The 22,368-nt window shown below is 35.9% G+C and overlaps 1 protein-coding gene across 1 annotated transcript in view; it reads left to right on the forward strand.

The window, feature by feature from the left end:
• Positions 1-22,368, forward strand: part of LOC150100977 (protein grainyhead-like) — a 267,013-nt gene that overhangs the window by 145,139 nt on the left and 99,506 nt on the right. The window contains exon 12 of the mRNA XM_090401949.1: positions 17,074-17,192. Within this exon, the coding sequence (XP_090258075.1) occupies positions 17,074-17,192 (119 nt within the window). The remainder of the gene's footprint in view (positions 1-17,073; positions 17,193-22,368) is intronic.

Here is a 22,368-nt window from a genome sequence, read left to right on the forward strand (position 1 = left end):
TTCCAATGATGCAAAGTTGAGAAGAGCTATGAGAAGGAGAGCAGATGTGTGGTTTGTAGGAGGATCGGCATAGACTATATGAATGAGTAAATGAGTAGAGCTATCAATTTAATGCTGCAAAGTGCAAGGTCTTGAAATTTTTGATAGGCAAGGTTCAGAATTAATGGACAAATTTTGAAGGAGGTGGAGGAGATGAGAGATCTGCACATGATGGTGGACAGAGACTTGAAGTCTAGGGATCACATTGCTAAAATTGTAAGAACATCCCAACAAATTATGTCAATGAGGAGGACATTGATATGCTGAAACAAAGAGGTTATGGTTCCCTTGTATAAGGCCACATATGGACTACCGTATACAGATTTGGTCACTTCATTTTCAGGGGAATGAGGATGTACTGGAGAAGATTCAGAGAAGGTTTACTCAATTAGTCTCAGGTCTGTGGAAGTCAAATTCACAGAGAGATTGAGGGAATGCAACTTACAGAGCCTTGTGATTAGAAGAAGAGGGAATATGATTAAGACATAAGTTGGCAAGGAAGTTGTTACTAGATTAATGTGGAGGAGATTTTTTCTTAGAGTAGAGCGAGGTGTTATATTTTGGTGGTTTTGGTCTTATTGGCATCTTATCTCTTATTTGTCCTATCTTAAACTTTATCTTTTGTTATCATTAAATTTTAGTACTTTACTTATTATCAGTTGATTCGTTTGACGACAAATTTATATTGTTTAATTACTGTGCCAGCCGGCAACTAAATTCTGATACACTAACCAAGATTATTTAGAAAGAAAATGCAGGGATCATGATGGTCCCTGCATTTTCATGCAGTCGTGGTCCCGTTTCTTATATTATTAGTGGATTCCCCTTTTATGCACGGTTCGTAATTTTCCAAGCAGTAATTCAATCCACAGAAAGCATGACAAACTCATTTGATTACACATAAAGAAATACGTTTATTTTAGCACAAAACATAATGATGCAAGTTAGTTAATCCGTAAATTAAAAGAGTCTGGGTCCCTCCCTTTTCTTAATTTAACACATCCAAAATTTCTACACTGTAATCCTCTATACTGACACAAATTCCTTCACTTATATATAACTATCCTCAGACTCTGACAACATATACTAAATAACCAATCTACTATCACACATGCTAATTACATAATGCAAGTCAATTCAGTAACTCTGACATAGATTTCTTGAGGCAATGCTCCTTGTTATATTTTAGACTTAATCCTCCCCCAAAATTTTAGTTAACATTCAATTAGGTTTTAACAGTATAGCATTATTATTCTTTAGACAAACAGTTCGTAGCCTCGGTCTCCTACTTGGCTCAAGCCTAAAATGCCTTTTCCTTAGATATAGACAAAATGTCCAAACTGCAGACAGTTCTTGTAACACTTCACGGAAATGGGCTGTGTTCTTAAAGATCAGTTCTCCTTACTGCACGGTTACTCCAATATTAATATGAAAAGATTCCTGTTTACCATTCTTGCTTTATCTGGGTATTCGGATCTCTTTACTGTACTTTCTTTAATGGCGGCTTCACCATTCTTTTGTTCCACACGAAACGAAACACTTTTACACTGATTTATACACTGACGTTAACTCATCAGTGGCCCTCTCTTCTTAGGAATCTGGATGCACTATAGCTGCAGCTTTGATCCACGTAGCACACATAGCAAGGGGAGATTCTTGCTATGCATGGCAGCAAGCTTTTCACAGCTATACAGCCTTCTGCACAGGAAACCAGGTACCGACGAAACGAGAAGAAAAAGAGAGTGATTCAAATCCCCGCCGAAACCTATATACTCCAAAGCAGCGCCCTCACTTGGTGGTGTCGTCATACGTACAGCGGCTGCCGATTGGACACCGTGGCCACGAACTATCTTTGACATGGCCTAAAACTATTATTAGCTTGTACACATCTTTTTAGAATTTATACACGATTTTCTACCTTAATAGATTTAGCAAACCTTCTCTATTTAGTTTATGGGATACTTTAACATTGCTTAGAATTTACTAATCTGGATATACACATGTTCTTGGGTCATTAATGAGCACATTTTCTGTTTGGAGGCACAAGTATATCCTTATCCACTCCTTCTGAGCTAACTCTATGTTGGGTCGGAAAAGGGAGATGACCCATCACATTTTCCGACACAACAGAGGCAAGGGTAAAACTAGAGGCTATTGGTTCACAGAGAATGATACAGTTATAAGGATAGAATGCAAGTTGTACAGTCTTTTCAGAGAAGACAGAGGGAACCAAATTAGGGGGGGGGGAGTTTTACTATTGATAACAAAAGAAATTGAAGCCAAAAAAAAAAAAGAATAGAGATATACATCAGGAGGTCATGGATGCAAAGGGAAGGCAATGTTTCAGGCTAAAGGCCAACAGGACAATATACAGTTAACGTCGCTTGCTTGTTTGGAGGCACAAGTATGTCCTTATCCACTCCTTCTGAGCTAACTCTATGTTGGGTCGGAAAAGGGAGATGACTCATCACATTATCCGACACAACAGAGGCAAGGGTAAAACTAGAGGCTATTGGTTCACAGAGAATGATATAGTTATAAGGATAGAATGCAAGTTGTACAGTCTTTTCAGAGAAGACAGAGGGAACCAAATTAGAGGGGGGGGGGGGAGTTTTACTATTGATAACAAAAGAAATTTAAGCCAAAAAAAAAAAAAAAGAATAGAGATATACATCAGGAGGTCATGGATGCAGAGGGAGGGCAATGTTTCAGGCTATCTGGTGTGAGATAAAGGCCAACAGGACAATATACAGTTAACGTCGCTTATTGTGATCACTTTGGGACAGTCGCTTTTCGATAACAATAACCGGCTGATAACATTAAGCAAAGGATATAAAAAATTGGCTCATTTATTTCGATTTATTGTTATGAACATTATTTAATTTAATTTATTGTTAAAAACGATTTTTTAATAAGCAAAACATAAAATTTGTTTTAAAAACTTATCTAGTGTTGTCTGTTGTGACTTTGAATATAGTAGTTCATGAATAAATTGCTCGTACTCATATAATAAATTTAGTTTAATCCTTTAACCAAGTGTAAGCAAATAAAGTTTGCGCATCAAGTATCTTCAGGACTGAGGCAACTCATGGTAAAGGTGGACTAAGCTCTCATCACTTGTCTTAGTATCTCCCATAATGCAAAGCACATCTCCTTGTGGAACTTCCAACATCTTTCTCTAAATCCAGAGTCATTTAATAATAAGGTGAGACACCTTTTGACAACTCATATAGGTAAATATGACTTCTCCGTTACCTCCACCATCGTATCACCACCTCTGGGTCTGGCTCCCACTGACGAGACCTCAATAAAGGTCGAAACCAGTCTGGGTAGTGGCCCTTCCCTTAGTGCATAGCATTATACATGTCTGCAAGGAGATATGTTTTGCATTATGGGAGATACTAAGACAAGCGATGAGAGCTTAGTCCACCTTTACCACGAGTTGCCTCAATCCTGAAGATACTTCAGGTGCAAACTTTGTTTGCTTTAAACTAAATAATAAATTTAGTTTAAAGGATTAAACTAAATTTATTATAGTCTAACCAAGTGGGGAAAAAACTTCCAGCGCTCATACTCGTAATGCCTTTCGAAGTTTTCCGCTCTATGTTGCACACCGCGACGAAGCATTCATAAAGCTTTTTTGCATCTGGGCATTGGTTGGAGGAGCTTCTAAAATTTGTTCTTCTTTATTTGTATTATGTTCACTTTCTTGTATTAGTTTCAAGTTCTCATCGGATGCAGTTTGACATATTTCTGACATTGTTATTATAGCCACCACTTCAACGTTGTTATCAATATCCAATCAATTTTCAAATTCTTCTTTTGACACATTGTCTGGGGTTTTATCAAGAATTTCATTTGTAAGATATTCAAATTCTTCGGAAGAAGGACTTTCTGAGTTTGTCTTAAAAATCCATTTTTTTTGGCAGCATTTTTCAATAGTCTTCTCTGACACTTGCTTCCATGACATTGCTACCAAATGCAATGCATCAAGAAGGGAAATCTTTTTTGCAATTGTGCTTGCATCAGATTGGTCTTTTATATAATAAAATTCAGCTATAATTCTTGCATGAACTTCCCTGTGATAATAAGCTTTAAAAGCTTGCATGATGCTGGTCATATGGTTGAATTAATGATGTAGTGTTCAAAGGCAAGAAAGTTACCTTTATGTTCTTTAATGATAAATTATTTGTATGTGCAGTGCAGTTGTCTACTAAGACGACAATTTTTCGTTTTAATTTAAGATCTCACTTAACTAATTGTTGAAAATGTCATTAATCACCCAAGCATTTGCATTAGAACAGGCAAACTTTTGACACCTTTAAAACACTGAGGATTTTTACTTTTTCCAATCACTAGAAGCTCTTGTTTCTCACCCTTCATATTAGCACAACAAAGAACCATCACTGGCTCTTTTGAACATTTAAATCCTTTAGTACTTTCGTTTTTAAACAAATAAGTTTGCTCAGGCATTGCACGAAAATAGAGTCCTGTTTCGTCTGCATTGTAAATATCCTCAGGAGAATATTCAGCAATAGTTTTTGGTCACTCGGTCTTAATCCACACATCAGCTGATAAAAAAAAAAAATCAGCACTTTTTTCTTCACCATGAATATGCTTATACACAATATTCTCTCGCTTTTTTCACCTGTTAAACCATCCATCAGTTGCGATGAAATTTTCTTTGCCCATTGTTTTTGCAAGTTCTGCTTTTTGACACATCAAAGTCTCATTAATCGAAGCATTCTTTTCATGAGCATTACTAAACGAAACTTTTAATGCTGATTCAATTGAATATCCTTACCAGATCGGGCTCTCTTCCAATCCATCTTCTCATTAGTAAGAGCTGAAGTTTGAATGTTTGATCTGTTTTTCAAGATCTTACAGAAGAGTGATTGTGAAATTTTTTAAATGTACAGCCGCACTACGCTGACTCATTTTGGACAACTTAGCACTCCAAAATTCTTTGCTTTTCTTGAAAAGATAAATCTTTACATTTTTTACTTGCTTCTGCCATAATACTAAGGGCTGTTTTAACGAGCACTTTAAGTCAAATTCTTACTGAAAGAGAGCATGAAAATAAACTCAAAATCACAATTACACTGTATTTATACCCCCCCCCCCTTCATTTGCCTGGAACATTTAAGTTTTACAGAAGATCATATTAAGAAAAAGATTAAGATTACACACCTGCATTTGTCTGGAAGATATAAGATCAACAAAAAAGTCAGTTTTCGACAAATGTTCTTGGCCAAATTTTCTCCTGATTAACCCTCATTTTTTAGAATTCTAAGATGCAAAAGCCCAAACATTTGAGGATTTTGCTAACAACCTGAATAATATTTCAGGTTGATTATAATAGACGGATTATTTTTAATTCATTTTAAATGGTGTGTTTTGGGACTGACTGATTTTGATAACAATATCCGATTGATAATATTATCTGTGATCACAATAAGCGGATTCTACTGTATATATATATTTTATAACTTAAAGATGACAAGAATTATTTTCTTTGTTTAATTCTTTATTCAAGTGTAAACAAAGTTTGCTTGTGAAGTATCTTCACAACTGGGTTGCCTGTATGTAGAGGATAATGACTTCATATCAATTGCCTTAGTATCCCATAATGCAAATCATACATCCCTTCAGGTGTGTATAATGTTGTGCATTATGGGATGTATCCATTCGACTTCACTGTAACAAGCAAATAATTGAGGGAGGGGGGGGGGGGCAAGTGACTAAGATAATAGCAGAACTCTGAAATTTCAGTATAAGTAGAGGCTGAGGAAATGTAAATTGCAAAGTTTTGTGCATAGATGGGAAAGAGGTAATATGATAGAGATGTTTAAGTTGGTAAGAGATTACAGGATTAATTTAGGAGGGATTATAGATAGAGTGAAACAAAAGAGAAAGAAATGAGACGCCATTCCTGGAAGCTTTGTGTGAGAGTATGGTGAAGAAGAAATACAGGAATAGAATTTTTATGTATAAGATGGTAGGTGAACAGAATGCATTCACAAGATGTGTTGCAAATGCTAAATTAAAGCCTGGTATGATAAAAATGTTGCTGATTGAATGAAACCTCTCTCAGTAAATGTTGATGTTGAGGAGGTATGTTGTCAATAATATTTCAGGTTGAATATCTACTACTCAAGATGATATACATTTCAGATTTGTGAAATGATCATGAATGCATTTCTCTTGGATATTTTCTACAGCTATTCTATTACTTTTTTACTTCATTTAATAGCTTTCCAAAATAGTTTCCACAATAGTTTCCAAAGTAGCCTTTTGGGTATCTCTAGACCTTTTCAAATACCTTATTTTTGTTAAAAGGTGTGTCAGACATTAGCTATATAGAAACATTTAAAAAAACTACTCTTTATTAACATTACCAGGGTTGGGTTATTTTTAATTATAGCTGATGCAGCTAAGGCTATGGGGCTAGTATATTATAGCTGTGAATTGCATGAATTGTTCTTCCTGTTTTGTGGGATGGAAAACACAACTTTCCAGAAAGGAAGTCTCTACCATCTTCATGTGTTCTGCTGAAGTTCATATTTGTTATGATACTTTTTTTTTTTTTGAGTGTGTGTGGGGGCGGGGTGGATGCATAACTTAAGCAATGAGATAACAAAGCTGCTACTCTTGTAATCAGAAATATTACTGAAAAAAGAAACATTCATATTTTTATACAGAACAACTTCTATATGGAAAAAAAAAAAGTATCATATTTTAAAATTCTCAACTTGGACATAATTAAAACTTCATTAAAGACTTTAAGACCTCTAACTAGTATTGAGTGTAAAGGATACAGTATTTTTAGGAAGGATAGAACAAATTACTAGAGGGGAGTGTGCTGATAATGATATCAGATGATTTAAGTCTAGTTAGGGTAGAAAACTATGGCTGCAATACTAGTAATAATTTTATATGTAGCAGTGAGTTTGAAGCTACTGTTTCTAGTGTGAGGTGGAGTCTAACAAGATCAGATATGTATTAGGGCACAGTTACAGTGGATCAGTCACCGGGGACAGTAAAATGCATCACCAAATCAACTTAATGGGTGCTAAAAGAGCTAAATGAACAACTATAATTATCCAAACATTGATTGGAAATATAATAAATTTAGTTTAATTCTTTATCCAAGTGTGAGCAAACAAAGTTTCCGCCTGAAAGTATCTTCAGGACTGGGGTAAGGTGGTACAACACCAAGGCGACTCCTTGCAAAGGTGGAGCAAGCTACCAACACTCCTATCTCAGTATCTCCCATAATGCAAAACACATCTCCTTGTGGATATGTCTAATGTTATGCATTAAGGGAAAGGCCACTACCCAGACTAGTTTCGACCTTTATTGAGGTCTTTTCAGTGGGAGCCAGGCCCAAGTGGAGATACCAGCCAGAAGCATTAGCAAGATCATCTCTACCTATAGGAGAGTCACCAAATGGTGTGCCACCTTTTTAATAAATTACTGGTGTTGTACCACCTTACCCCAGTCCTGAAGATACTTTCAGGCGCAAACTTTGTTTGCTCACACTTGGATAAAGGATTAAACTAAATTTATTATATTCTAACCAAGTCAAAAATAAACTTTCAACATCTTTCTCTAAATCCAGAGTAATTTATTAAAAAGGTGGCACACCATTTGGCGACTCCTATAAGTAGAGATGACCTTGCTAATGCTTCTGGCTGGTATCTCCACTTGGGCCTGGCTCCCACTGAAGAGACCTCAATAAAGGTCGAAACTAGTCTAGGTAGTGGCCTTTCCCTTAATGCATAACATTAGACATATCTGCAAGGAGATGTGTTTTGCATTATGGGAGATACTGAGATAGGAGTGTTGGTAGCTTGCTCCACCTTTGCCAGGAGTCGCCCTAGTGTTGTACCACCTTACCCCAGTCCTGAAGATACTTTCGGGCATAAACCTTGTTTGCTCACACTTGGATAAAGGATTAAACTAAATTTATTATATTCTAACCAAGTGAAAAATAAACTTTCAACATTGATTGGAAAATTCTTTAGCATTTCATTCTTCTTATGAAATCTCACAAGAAGAATGAAACTGAATTTATTGTTGTTGCAAGACAACTTCCTCAAGCAAAATGTGACAAGGAATGCAAGTAATGTTAGAATCTATCTGATTCTAACACTGTCAGGTTTCAGTTAAATTTTCGATGTTTCACTGTCACCAACTGTCAAAGCAGTTCTGTTTGTTGCACGTCAGTTGGTGACTGATGTGCAGCACTTACAGAATGATTTGAACAGACTAAAATTTTGGGCATGTGAAAATTGCTGTTATTATACCCAAGTTATGCACTTCAGTATAATAAAATATGGTGTATTATTATTATATGAGTATCTCCATGGAGTCAAAAGACTCATAGCAGGAGATACACACTAACCGTCATTCACACAATACCTATTATACTTCTCCTTAAACTTATTCAATGTTGGGGTACTCACAACTACCTCTGGCAATCCATTCCACTCACTCACCAAGCAAAGAACCTACTCCACACACCCTTAACACAGATCTGTCACTAGGTTGGTTAGTTGTCTCTGAATCTTCTCCACCACCTCCTGATCTCCAAGAAACCCATGGGTCCAAATCTTTGCACAGTAGTTAAGATGTGACTGAATCATAGCCATATAAAGAGGGATAATAACTTCCCTATCTTTACTTGTCAATGTATTCTTCAGCATCCAAGTAATAATCCTTTGAGCTATTTTGCCAACTTTTGCAATATGTCATTTGAACCTCAAATCTGTATCTACCATTGCCCCCAGATCCCCAGCTTCCTCAATCTTCAGTAATCCAGTACCATCAATATGATACAAAGTATGTAATCTTTTATCTTCAAGTGCATTATCTTACATTTTGCAACATTAAATTGACAATGATTGTCCTTTTCCCATGCTACCAATTTATATCATCCTGCAGAATATCTACATCACCTTTTATGAACTATTGTCTTCCTTAGTTTTGCTTGGACAATCAACTGAATATCTCTATCCTTAAATATTAATATACAAATCAGGTTTTTCATCCTGCATACAGACAAATTGGCCCTTCAGCACACACGCAATTTACAGACAAAAAATACTAGTTGTGGTGGTGGGCGGTAGATGGTGTTGATGGAGATGATTGGTGTAGAGAGGTTCAGTGTAGTGGTGGAGACAGTTGTATAGTAGGTGCCCTCCTGCGATGAGTCTTCGGACTCCTTGGAGGTATCATGAATAATAATAAATTAAAGGGTAGTGGCCCTAGTAGAGAGTCCTGGGACACTCCACTAGTCACCCTCATTTGCCTTGATTCCACTCCACCATAAACAACCTCCTGATGTTTGTCAGTCACCTCCCTATCATGCTACCAGCCTTATATCCATTCCCATTTGTTTCAAATGGCAATACTTATGTAATAGTTTTCCATGCAGTATTCTGTCAGATGCCTTTGCAAAGTCCAGCAGTATCATGGCATAACCATTTCCTTTAAGATTCTGTTATCACTTTATTATAAAACGTTGAATATATTACTAAGGCAGGACCTACTTTTAACAAATCCATGCTGTCCTCTACAGAGTATCATATTCATATTCACCCATTATTGAATTTTACCTTTAGCCAACTTTTCCAGAGTTACTAACTGGTCTATAAGTATTATTACTAACTGGTTTGCTACTTCTGTCTTGGAGCCACCTTTATGTAATGGAACTATCTTACCCTCTTTCCACTTCCTTGGAAGCTTGCCAGAGCTGAGACTTAAATTGAACAACTTCTTGCACATTCTTGTAATCCCACTGCTGTATTGAAATTGATTATTTTCAATATGCTGAGTATCTCCAGTCCATATGCCTCAGTTCTCACATCAGTAGCTGTATGGTCTCTACCTGGGTGATCTACTCTTGTAGAGTGATCACGTAGTAGTTCAACTAGTTCTACTTCTGTCACTTTCCCTCTATCAGCACTGAGTAAAATTATCCTTCCATAATCATTCTTTCTCTTATATCATTTAGTCATCTTATTCAGTCTATCCTTGCTATATAATAAAAAAAAAAAAAATGTTTTGGCTGTACTTTGGCCTGCTTTGCTAATTTTCTCTCATAATTTGATTTAGCCTTCCTTACCATACTACTTACCATTCTTTCCTGCACTTTGTATTGCTTATGAGCATGCTAATCACCTTTTTGTTTATATTCTGAATTATATAGAATTTTCTGTTTCTTTTAAATGCATTCAGTTAAACTCCGTGATTATGATAGCGAAAGTTGGACGCATGTTAGTCCGAAAGTACGGAAACAAAGAAAGATATGTGAGAGTGAAAGTGAGAAGAATGATAGTGAAAGTTGGACGTATGTTGGACCGAAAGTACGGAAACAAAGAAGGATGAATGAGAGGTAAAGTGAGAAGAGGGGGTCGAGAGTTAGAAAGTTAGAAAGATTTAATGATAGAGTGAATGTGTCGCGAGGTTCAGAAGGTGAATTGGATTGGATGAAGCAAGAAATGAAATGGATGCAGAATGAAATTAAGAGAATTCAGGTCAAAACTATTAAAATAAATCATGATGGCATGAAAGAGTTAACAAAAGATGAGCGAGTGGCGTTGTATGGCGACTCCATTATTAAAGGTGTGCTAGAGGATAAAATGCACAAGGTATGTTTTCCAGGCGGTAAAATGAGTAGAGTGATTGAGGCATTGAATATGAGGTGGGAACGAGCAAAAGAGTTAATTGTATTAATTGGTACGAATGATTTGAGAGAGAACAAAGAGCATGTCAAAATGAATGTCAGGAGACTGCTTGGAAAGATAAAGGAGAATAGTGTGACAGGAAGGGTGGTCAGTGTGTTGCCTAGGTATGATTGTGGTGAAATGAGGCGGAGAGCAAGGATTATGAATGATATTCTGGCTGAAATGTGTGAGGAGATGGGAGTACAGTTTGTTAATGTGTGGAATGAGTTTGAGGGACGAAGTGAGCTGTATGGGAGCGATGGACTGCATTTGAGTGGTTATGGTATGAGTCGCTTGGAGAGACTGCTGCTGGAAGGTAGAGAAGTGAATAGAGAGAATGAATCAGATCGAGAGGGGAGTGATGTGGAAGAGCAGGAGAGTAAAACAGGAGAGATTGAAGGAGTGGAAATGAATGTGGAAGTGAGTGGTATGAGTCTAGAAAATGAGAGAATGGGTGTGCAAGAGGAGCAGGGAAACGGGGAGGCTCAGGGTGGACAGGGATACACAGCGTGAGAAAGGTGGATGCTCCAAGAGGAGGTGAGAGAATGTGTAGGCAGGAAAGTAATGGGATGATCAGGGATCAAAAGGAAACAGATGGAATTGCAAAGGGTTCTAAAATGAAGAAGCAGAAAGAGAAATGGCCCCAGTCCAGCATGGAGAGATCACATCGAGTGAGTGGTATCAGTGGAACTAACTGTAGATCCAGAAATGAGTTGTTGTGTTTGTATACCAATGCTAGAAGTATAAGAAACAAGGCGGATGAAATGGTTGCACTAATTGCATCTGTGCACCCAGAGATTGTCGGAATAAGTGAGACATGGTTAGATGAGGATGACATCCTGACAGGAATAGAGATGGAAAGGTATGATGTGTTTCGTGAGGATAGAAGGGGTAAAAAGGGAGGGGGAGTGTTATTGATGATAGAGAAAGAGTTATGTCCATACAAGGTAGAGATGCAAGAGGGAAATGGTGCCAATGGTTTTGAGGCAGTATCGTGTGAGATAGAGGTGAATAGAATCAAATACTTGGTGGGATGTTGTTATAGACCTGGTAATGTGGATGGTGGTGATAGTGAAATGTATAGTCAAATAAGCCAAGCAAATAAGAAAAGGGTGATCATTATGGGTGATTTTAATTATGGCAATATAGACTGGAATGAAGCGATAGCAACTGGAAGTAAAGAAAATGAGTTTCTTGAGTTTTTGAGGGATAACTACCTCAGACAGTATGTAACAGAGGGCACAAGAGGATTAAGGGTCTTGGATTTGGTCATCTCATCGGAGGATGTAATTATCAATGAGGTATCAAATCATCCACCAATTGGTGAAAGTGATCATGAGGTGATTACTTGGGTGGTTGCCAGCAGTGCAAGGACCCCTGTGAAAAAAGGGTATATGTGGAACTACAAGGGGGGTGATTATGAAGAGCTCAGGAGACAGCTTGCAGGTGTAGCATGGAATGAGGAGTTAGCTGGAAAAGAGATCAATGCAGCTTGGGGGATTTTCAAAAAATATTTAGTGGATGCAATGTCTAAATGTATACCACGGGTGAGAAGGTTAAATAAGTTAGGTGTGAGATGGATGAATAAAGAGATTAAGCATGCAATACAGAGAAAAAGGGCATTGTGGAGGCAGCATAAGAGAAGTGGAAGTAACCAATTTCATGAGTTCTACAAAGACCAGGCAAGGAGAGTGACTTGGTTGGTGAGAGTAGCTAAAGAGAGGTATGAACAGCAGTTAGCTAATGAAGCTAAAAAGAATCCTAGGGAGTTCTTTCAATATGTAGCCAGCAAAAGAAAGAATGATTATGGAAGGATGACATTGATTGGAGGAAATGGTATAAAGACAGCTGTTGCAGAATGTGTGGTGGAGATACTTAATGAGCAGTTCATAAAGATCTTTCAATCTTGTGAATGTGACTTCATGGAGAGATTAAGAGCAGTTGATGATGGGGAGGAGAGACTGACTGTAAGTGAGCAAGAGGTGTTTGGGGAGTTGAGTAAACTAGATGTAAATAAGGCTGTGGGACTTGATAATATATCACCGCATATTCTGAAGGAATGTGCCAGAGAGTTGACACCTGCCTTGACATATTTTTTTAATACGAGTCTTGCACTTGGTCAAGTCCCTAAAGAGTGGAAGGAGGGCAAGATTGTGCCACTTCATAAAGGAGGTGATCGAACTCAAGCATCAAACTATAGGCCTATCTGTGTGTCAGGTGTTGTGGTTAAGTTGTTGGAGAAGCTTGTGAGAACTAGGATCCAGAGATGGGTTGACAATAATGGTATAATCTTTGATGGACAGCATGGATTTGCTAAAGGGAGGTCGTGTTTTAGTAATCTACTTACTTATTACAATAAAGTGACTGCCTCCTTGGACAGAGGAGAAGGATACACAGTAATATACTTGGATTTTGCAAAAGCTTTTGATAGAGTACCTCATGATAAGTTGACAGTCAAACTAGAGCAGATGGGGTTGGATATTAGATTAGTGCATTGGATTGGTGACTGGCTATCTGATAGGTATCAACAAGTTGTGTATGGGGGTGCAATATCCAGGAAAAGGAAAGTCACTAGTGGAGTGCCTCAGGGATCTGTTTTAGGGCCATTATTACTATTTAACTTGTATATTAATGATATTGGCGAAGATTTGGATGGAGATATTCAGTTGTTTGCAGATGATGCAAAGTTGGGACGAACCATAAAGAGTAGTGAAGATGTTGTGGCCTTGCAAGAAGACTTGAATAAATTGAGTGATTGGGCAAGCAAATGGGGATGTGAGTTCAATGTTGCAAAATGTAAGGTTTTAAAATTTGGAAAACAAAGATGGGATGCAGAATTTATGCTTGGTGAGAATATATTGTTGGAAGTAGAGGAAATAAGAGATCTGGGAGTGATAGTGGATAATGATCTAAAATTTAGGGGACACATCGCCAAAATTGTGAAGACAACACAAAGACTTCTGGGAATGATGAGGAGGACACTGACGTGTAGAAGTAGGGAGATTCTTGTTCCATTGTATAAGGCTTTGATTAGGCCACACATGGACTATTGTGCCCAGATTTGGTCACCTGGTTTTCAGAAGGATGAAGAGATGTTGGAAAGGGTCCAAAGGCGACTGACTAAGGTAGTTTCTGACCTCTGGAATGTCGAGTATGAGGAAAGATTGAAAAGATGTAATTTGCAGAATCTAGTGGAGAGAAGGAAGAGGGGAGATATGATAGAGACCTACAAGTTGGTAAGGGGTTGTTATAGGATCAATGGTGGAGAAGTTCTACAGAGAATAGTGGGAGATCAGGGGAGAACCAGAGGTCATCCCTGGATACTGTATAAAGAGGGTGTGAGTAGGGGAGTGAGAGGCAGGTTTTTTCGTGCAGAGTTGTGAATGATTGGAATGCCTTGCCTGAGAGTGTGGTGTCTGCAAGGAGTTTGAATGTGTTTAAGACCCGGTATGATGAGATGTGTGTGAGATAAAAGGACCTCCTAGATGAGTCTTTGACTCCATGAGGTCTTGTTTAATAATAATAATAATAATATTTGTTATTGTGCATTTACTGGCTGTATTAGAAATCTGGTAATCTTAAGCATTCTGTTTCTTGGTATCAAAGATTTTGCAGAACATCAGATTAAAATGCTCATTGCTCCTTTAGGCATGCTATATGAATATTTATTTTCATGACAAGAGGCCATCCCTGGAAGTTGTGAAAGGAAACTGTGAGCGGTTTGGACCTGATGGAGTGGTGAGAGCGAGAACGGTCAATGAATTTAAGGAGTGGTATGATAGACTTTGTGTTTCTTGGGGGGGGGGGGAGACCTCCCCTTGATGAGTCTTGGATAGACTTTGTGTTTCTTAGGAAGGACCTCTCATGATGAGTCTTTTGACTCCATGGAGGCCTGAATAATAATAATAATTGTTTTGATTTGTTAGTTCACAGAGCATTAGTTTTAAAATTACATTAGTGATATGCAAATTCACATTTTAATGTAACTCTTCTACAACAACTTTTATTGGTTGCACTGCTAGTATTGTCTGAGAGAGCAATTTATGTTCATTATGAAGTTGATATCCAGTTTCAAGTTTGAGATTCTGTTTCATACTATGTTCCAACATAGCCAGCAAACTATTTGATTGAGATTTGGAATCCAATATTTATGAAAGTTCATTTTCTTTCATGTTGTATCATCATATTGCATTATAGTTTTAGCCATAAGAATACAATTTGGTTGGATAAATCCCAAGTTGTTAGCCCATCCTCATTCATTCATTCATTCAGTATCCAGGTAGATATCTAACAGGGTGCACAACGAGAAGGTGAGGATTGGACATAAGGTCAGAGACCCTAGTCAGTTCTGTTCTCCACATTCCTTAAAAGGCTATGCGGAAGTTTCTTCCCAATTATCCATCTTTGGCCCTTAAGTATCATGTAGTATTATCATGATACCCCCCCCCCACCCAAGAGTGCATTCAGGAATTTGATGATGATGAAAGTTCATTATGGTATTTTTCCTTTACATGTTTTTTTTGCAGTATATATCATCATCATTTTTTGTTTGTTAGTAATTTAGATTTTTGAGGTCTCCTCACTTTTACTAAACTGTTTTTCATAATTTTCAGTGTTAACTTTTGCAAAAATGTATTCAAAATGGTCCAACTAGATTTCTGAAAATTTTTTTTTAACTTCACCAATTGCCTCTTATCTTTCATTTTGAGCAGTATAGGTTTGTGTGTATTTGAAAGTTATTTAATTGTAGGAGAATGGATGACTACTATTTGGGGTTTTTTTTGGTCAAATTTGTTTTAAAACTAAGTTATACCAACTAGTTTTGCTAACTGTAGCTGATGGCTTCATCAGGATAAAAGATGTATAAAAAATAAGAACACTTAAATGCTAAAAACTGTTTACACTAAAACCATAAAATGGACTGAATACAATTTAGTTCATTTTATGGTTCATTTTGTATTCAGTTCATTTTATGGTTTTAGTGTAAACAGTTTAGCGTTTAAGTGTTCTTATTTTTTATACATCTTTTACCCTGATGAAGCCAACATCCACAGATGGCGAAACTAGTTGGTATTTTTAGTTTTAAAATAAATTTGACCAAAAAAAAACCCCAAATAGTAATCATTCATTCTCCTGTAGTTCTTGTGGTCAAAAATAACCATTTTATCATTGTTATTTAATTGTGTTATATACTAATTTTGTTCATTTACTTAAAAAAAAAAAAATTTTTTTTTACATTTTGAAATTATTTTCCATTTTTTGTTGACTAAGATATAATCAATAGTTTTTAGTTTTCCTGTCATGTGAGGTCAATGTATTTATGACTATCTCTATGTAAAAATAAAGTGTTAGTAATCATCAGTACTGTTGTCTTGCAAAATTCAAAGAATCTGTCACCTCTTTAAGCAATCCCAAAATTTCCCATTACTACTTCCATGTCTTCAGAATACTTGCCTATTTTTGCATTCAAGTTTCCCCATTACTCATAACATGCCTTTTCAGTATTCAGTATCATTCAGTATTTTTATATCTTAGGTTTATTCTTTATCTTGTTGTATCTTGAATTTTATCTGTTATGTCTAAAATTTGGTTTTTAATTTATTACTTCCATTTCCTGAGTCTACTCATTGGTTTTTATTCAGCATGTTTATATCTCAATTTTATGTGTGTTATTTTCTATCTTATTTTATATCCCAAGATTTATTCATTACTTTCAGATATGTCTAATCCCCCCCCCCAAAAAAAAAAATTATTTATCCTATTTTTAAGGTAACTTTACTATATGTTAATCTAGTTTCCATACTGTTTCCATAAATCTAAAAGAAATTTATACTACCAAGGTAGGTTCATGATATCATTATTTTAACTGATCATTGAAACAGATGCTTTCTTTTCATTAATATAGTTGAACCACATTTCAGGGCATAATCATTAATCAATTGTAGCCAAGAATTATTGACTAAACTAATATCTCCCATAACATAAAAAGTTTGTATATACATTCGTATATTTACTATATGAATTTGTATAGAAGATGATCTATTTAACCAATATGCATCCTCCTTGTGACCCTGATCTGATGATCTGGGAATGTGAAAGAACAAAATAAGGGACCATAATTATGCAACTACTACCATTAATGCAGATTGACAAAATATTAACATTCATAGAATGTTTTTATATGCAATGTAAAAGTAAAAAATATTTTTAATCACTTTCATTAGTATAGGAAAAAAAATTTAGGAAGCAGATGGATGTAATGCAACTGACTGATTATTTATTACTTATCTCTGCATTAAAATAGGTGGGAGAAAACGCATAGAAGAAATGTACCATGCCCCTTGTGAACGGTCAGAATTTTACTCAATGAGTGACCTTCTAAAACCACCTGTCTTGTTTGTTCCTAGTGAGGATGGAGAAAGAGTAAGTACTCATTGAATATCGATGTCTGTATTTATAGTATTCAGTGTCTAACAAAACTTTATTCATAAATTCCAGAAACAAAGCGAGTTGATTTAGATTTGTACTTTCCATAGAAATATTCTACAGACAATGATTCAATTCACAGTGCCGTAACGAGGGTATGAAGCACCTGTGGCAAGTGTCTAACTTGCGTTCCCCCCCCCTCAATCCAAAAATGACAAAAGTTTTGAAAAATCTAAATGTAACAAGTTATATTTTACTAAATGCAATATGTTAAATATTGAAAATATTTAAATATTGAAAATCCTTAAGAAAATGAGTCAAGGAAAAGCCTCAAGACTTGATCATGTTAAGGCTGAAGAAATCCAACAAGGTAGGCCAATTATTTTCAAAGCCTTGGCTGCCAGATTCATGTGGTACTTCAAAGAAAGAAAGATTCCAAAGAAATGGAAAAACCTCAAAAACCATACTTCTATTCAAAAAAGGGAACAAGGAAGACATAAAAAAAACTATTGTCCAATCTGTCTACTCTCTCACATATATAAGATCATGAACAGAGTAATACTGAACAGAATCCAAAACACTCTAGAAGACAACTCCAACAGAGAGCAGGCAGGATTCAGAAGAGGCTTCTTCACAATAGATCATATCCAGGTCATTTCACAACTAACAGAAAAATGTGGAGAATACCGAATCCCTCTATGTTTCTTCTTTAATGATTTTAAAAAAGCATTTGATACCATAGAACACACTGCAGTCATCAGTGCCTTACTGGAAATAAATGTGGATCCTACTTATATCCACATGATAAAAGAAATTAACAAAAATCAGACCACACAAATAACCCTATTTGATCAATCTATAAATATAGATATAAAGAGAGGGGTCTGTCAAGGCGATATGATCTCCCCAAATCTATTTACCGGCACTTTAGAATACATTCCGAAAAAAATAGACCTAAATGGAGGAATAAGCATAACTGGTGAAAAGCTACAAATTCTTATGTTTGCCGATGATCTAGTACCGATATCCCACAACCCAACAGACCTAGAAGAAATGGGTGAAAAAGTATACACAAACAGCAGTAAGATAGGCTTAGAAATGAATCTATAAAAAACATCTACACAAGTGACAGTCACCTATGTATTGATAACATCCCTATAGAACAAGTTGACTCATACAAGTACTTAGGACAAACAATAAAAATGAATAACGATTTATCTGCAAAACTAGCAAAAAAGAAAGAAAGCTGCATGGCTATCATTCAACAGACTAAAAGAAACACTTACTGATCCAAATCTTGACATCTCTGTGCAGGCAAAACTATTTAAGAGTGATATTCTACCATCACTCACATATGGATCAGAAACATGGAACACAACAAGAAAAGAAGAAGAGACTCTCAGAATAACTCAGCATGCAATAGAATGCAGGATTTGTAACATCAGCAGAATGGAACATGTTAGAAACACAGAACTAAGAAAGAGATCAGGCATAAAAGATGTGGTAACCGCAGTATATGAAAGCAAGATGAGATGGGCAGGTCACATAGCCAGACTCAGGGATAACAGATGGACATCTAGAATACTCAACTGGCAACCAAGAATAAAGAGAAAACCAGGAAGACCACCTATAAGATGGGAAGATCCACTAATGAAATCTACGAGTATAACATGGAAGAGAGAGGCTCAAGATCGAGATCGTTGGAGGCATCTTTGTGACCTGCACTCATGGAGAAATCCTGAGTGAAACACGGGTCCATCAAGGTAATATGTTAAATATATACTATTAACCCCATCAAAATGAGTTGCCTTTAAATCCAATTATGTATTTGTATAAATAAATAATCTATTAAATGAGAATAAATTTTTATTCATATTCAATGACAAATAAATTAAAGAAATACACAACATAGGTATAATATAAAATAATATAATAAACTTTATAAAATATGCTGAACAACATAAGTTCAGCATATTTTATAAAGAAATTTTTCTAGCTTTTTCATTTGCAAACACTTCTATTATATCATCATAATTTAATCTTTTCGCAGTATCTTTTTCAATTGATATTATAGACATGTTTGTCAATCGCTCTTGTCCAATAGAAGAACGAAGGTATAATTTTGCAATTTTCAATTTGCTAAATGAACATTCGCAGGAAGCTGTTGTTACAGGCACTGTTATGAAAATCCTTAATGCTATGTCTAGATTTGGATATGTGTTTTGTAATGAGAGTTCGTAATTTTTTTGCAAGATTTGAAAAGCATCCTTATCGCCTAAATTTTCAAAAACTTCCATGGCTTGATATTTGAAATTCTCAATTTCACATACAAATTCTGGAGCATCTAAGTCACTATTATATTTTAATGCCAGGTCAGCTGCACATCGTTTGAGATCATCTAGCTGCATAATTTTTAAAGTGTGTCCATTTAAAAAACTGAAGTCATTTGTGACTTCTTGTAAAGCATTGAATCTTCTTGTAAAGTATTGAATACTCATACAACTCATACATTGAGTTGTATGAGTATTAAATCTAAAACTTCACACATTTCTTTTTTTTAGTAATTCAGTTTCATTCATGGCAAACGAATCATCATTAGCCTTCTCACTTTGGAATGTAAGTTTCAATATTTATTGTTTCGGCTAAACTTTTTGTCAAATTGTGAAGCAAATCGAAAAAATCATTTCGGTACTATTGAATTTCATTTTTTAGAACTTTTATCATTTTCACAGCATTTTCGACTGTGGTTTTTTTTTTCTGGTAAAAGTAAATTTACTTTAGGAGAATGAATGATTACTATTTCGGTTTTTTGGTCAAATTTATTTTAAAACTAACTTATACCACCTAGTTTCGGCAACTGTGGCTGTTGGCTTCATCAGGGTAAAAGATGTATAAAAAAATAAGAACACATCATCATCATCATCAAATTCCTGCCATGTACCCTCAAGGAGTGTACAGGATATGACAGTACTGCATGAAAAAATTACATCATTACTAACTTCCTATGTATAATTTTCCTCCAAATCAGTCTGTTACTTGTCAAGACTCCAACATTATCAGATCTTATATTTCTATCGTCTAAGGCACTTAGTACCGTATCAATCCACCTATATCTTGGTCTTCCTCTGGGTCATTTTCCTGCCAACCTGGCAGAGAATACTTGTTTTGCTAATCTTTCCTCTCCCATTCTATTTAAGTGACCATACCACCTGAGATTAGCTCTGCTAACACATTCCTGGATACTGACAATGTCAAATTCTTTCCTAATATCCTCATTTTTAATATGATATCGCCATTGATGCCATCTGTTCACGCCTCTAATCTTTCTCAGGACTCTAATATCTGTGGTCTCTAGTCTTTGGTCAAGTGTTTTACTTCTGACCCAGCTCTCAGATCCATAAGTTAAAACTGGTATGAACACTGTCTTGTATACAGCTAATTTAGTGTTCCGACTAATTTATTTGGGGTGCTTAAGGGTCAAAGCTGTATAACTGAGAGGAGACCTCCACATAGCCTTTAAAGGAATGTGGAGAACCGACCAGGGCTTCTGACCTAATGTCCAATCCTCACCTCGTGGTGCACCCTGTTGGGTATCTACTTTGATACTGAATGAACGAGGATGGGCTGGCGATTTGGGATTTAGCCGACCAAATTGTATTCTTATTGGTTAAACCAAAATAAAAAATGATGGTACAACATGACAAAATTTCATGCCGCGGTTAAACAAGGCCCCTGTTGTTTTCGCCAGGGAACCAGGGCGAACAGCGAAAAGTCAGCTACTGGAACAAATCTGAAAACAAACCCCAACTCAACATCACCAGAGTTAAAGATCGGTACTATCAACGTAAGAAGCCTGAATGGCAAAGGGTCAAAGGAAATAAGAACACTTAAACGCTAAAAACTGTTTACATTAAAACCATAAAATGAACTGAATACAATTGCATTTTTATAAAAGCAGAAGAATGCGTACATCACACGCATAGCGCGTGTATGATCTACTAGTTGTTATGTAGGAACGGTCTGTAGTTGACAGCAAAATTTAATTCTGGCATGTTGAAAGATCTAATGAGGGTCTTCCAGATCTCGGGCAAAATCAATCCTTGGTTTCTATTAAGGTTTTGTTAGTCATTCATTTTCCCATCGTTTCTGTGGCCAAAAATAACAGTTTATTCATCGTAAATTTACTTTATTTTTCTTAATATTGTATCCCAAAATATTAACAGTGCAACAAAATTAAATTTTGTTAATAATTTTAGCAAAATTTGAGCATTTGTTACAGAGTCTACTGTAATAACTTGTCTTTGTCCATCACACATTTCATTAAGAAGTTGGATTAGTAAAGGCATTTGATTTCGTAAGGCTTTTACTGCATTAGCTTTCGCTGACCACCTTGTGTCACTTAAACCTGACAAACAAATAATTTTTTCTTTAAAAGATCCCATCTACTAGTAGAATTTACAAAAAAGTTAAACAATTGTTGAATTGTTCCAAAACATGATTTCATTTGAACGCCTATTGAATTAAGGCTGTGAGCAGTGCATGGAACAAACCTCGCTATATTGTTGAAACATAATATTCTGGCTTGTACCCTCATGTATTTACCTGCCATATTCGCTCCATTATCATATGACTGCCCTCTTATATTTCTAATATTTAATCCATCTGATAATAACTTTTTTTTTTATGCCATTCGCAAGTGCTTTGCCAGTTTTTTCATGTGTCATAATAAAATCTATGAAGGTTTCTTCAATGCTACATTTATTCGTGTTAGCATCAATGTTAACATAGTGCAAAATTTGAGTTATATGTTCCTGGTGAGAAGTGTCAGGTGCTATCAAATAAAATAGAAAAATATTTTGCTTTTTGAATATTTGAAATAATATGCTGTCCAATTTTAGAAGCAACTATATTAATTATATCATTTTGTATTATAGGAGAGAAATAATTAACTTGATTTTTCTTATGGCTTTCGATATGTTGTGCAATAATGGAATTGTAATGACTAATTAATTCTATTATGTTCAAAAATTTTTCACATTCAGGATGACCAATTTTTTTAAAAGTTCCTCTCAAAGCATCATTACGCATTTTTTATGCAGTGCAGAATGGCATCCAAAATAACTTTAAAAATATGCCTCCACTTTTCTCTTTCTTTTAAAATTGCTTCTTGTAA

This window comes from Typopeltis vanoorti, chromosome 12, assembly GCF_054136105.1.
Source record: "Typopeltis vanoorti isolate ZY-2024b chromosome 12, IOZ_Tvanoo_1.0, whole genome shotgun sequence".
NCBI classification, from domain to species: domain Eukaryota; kingdom Metazoa; phylum Arthropoda; class Arachnida; order Uropygi; family Thelyphonidae; genus Typopeltis; species Typopeltis vanoorti.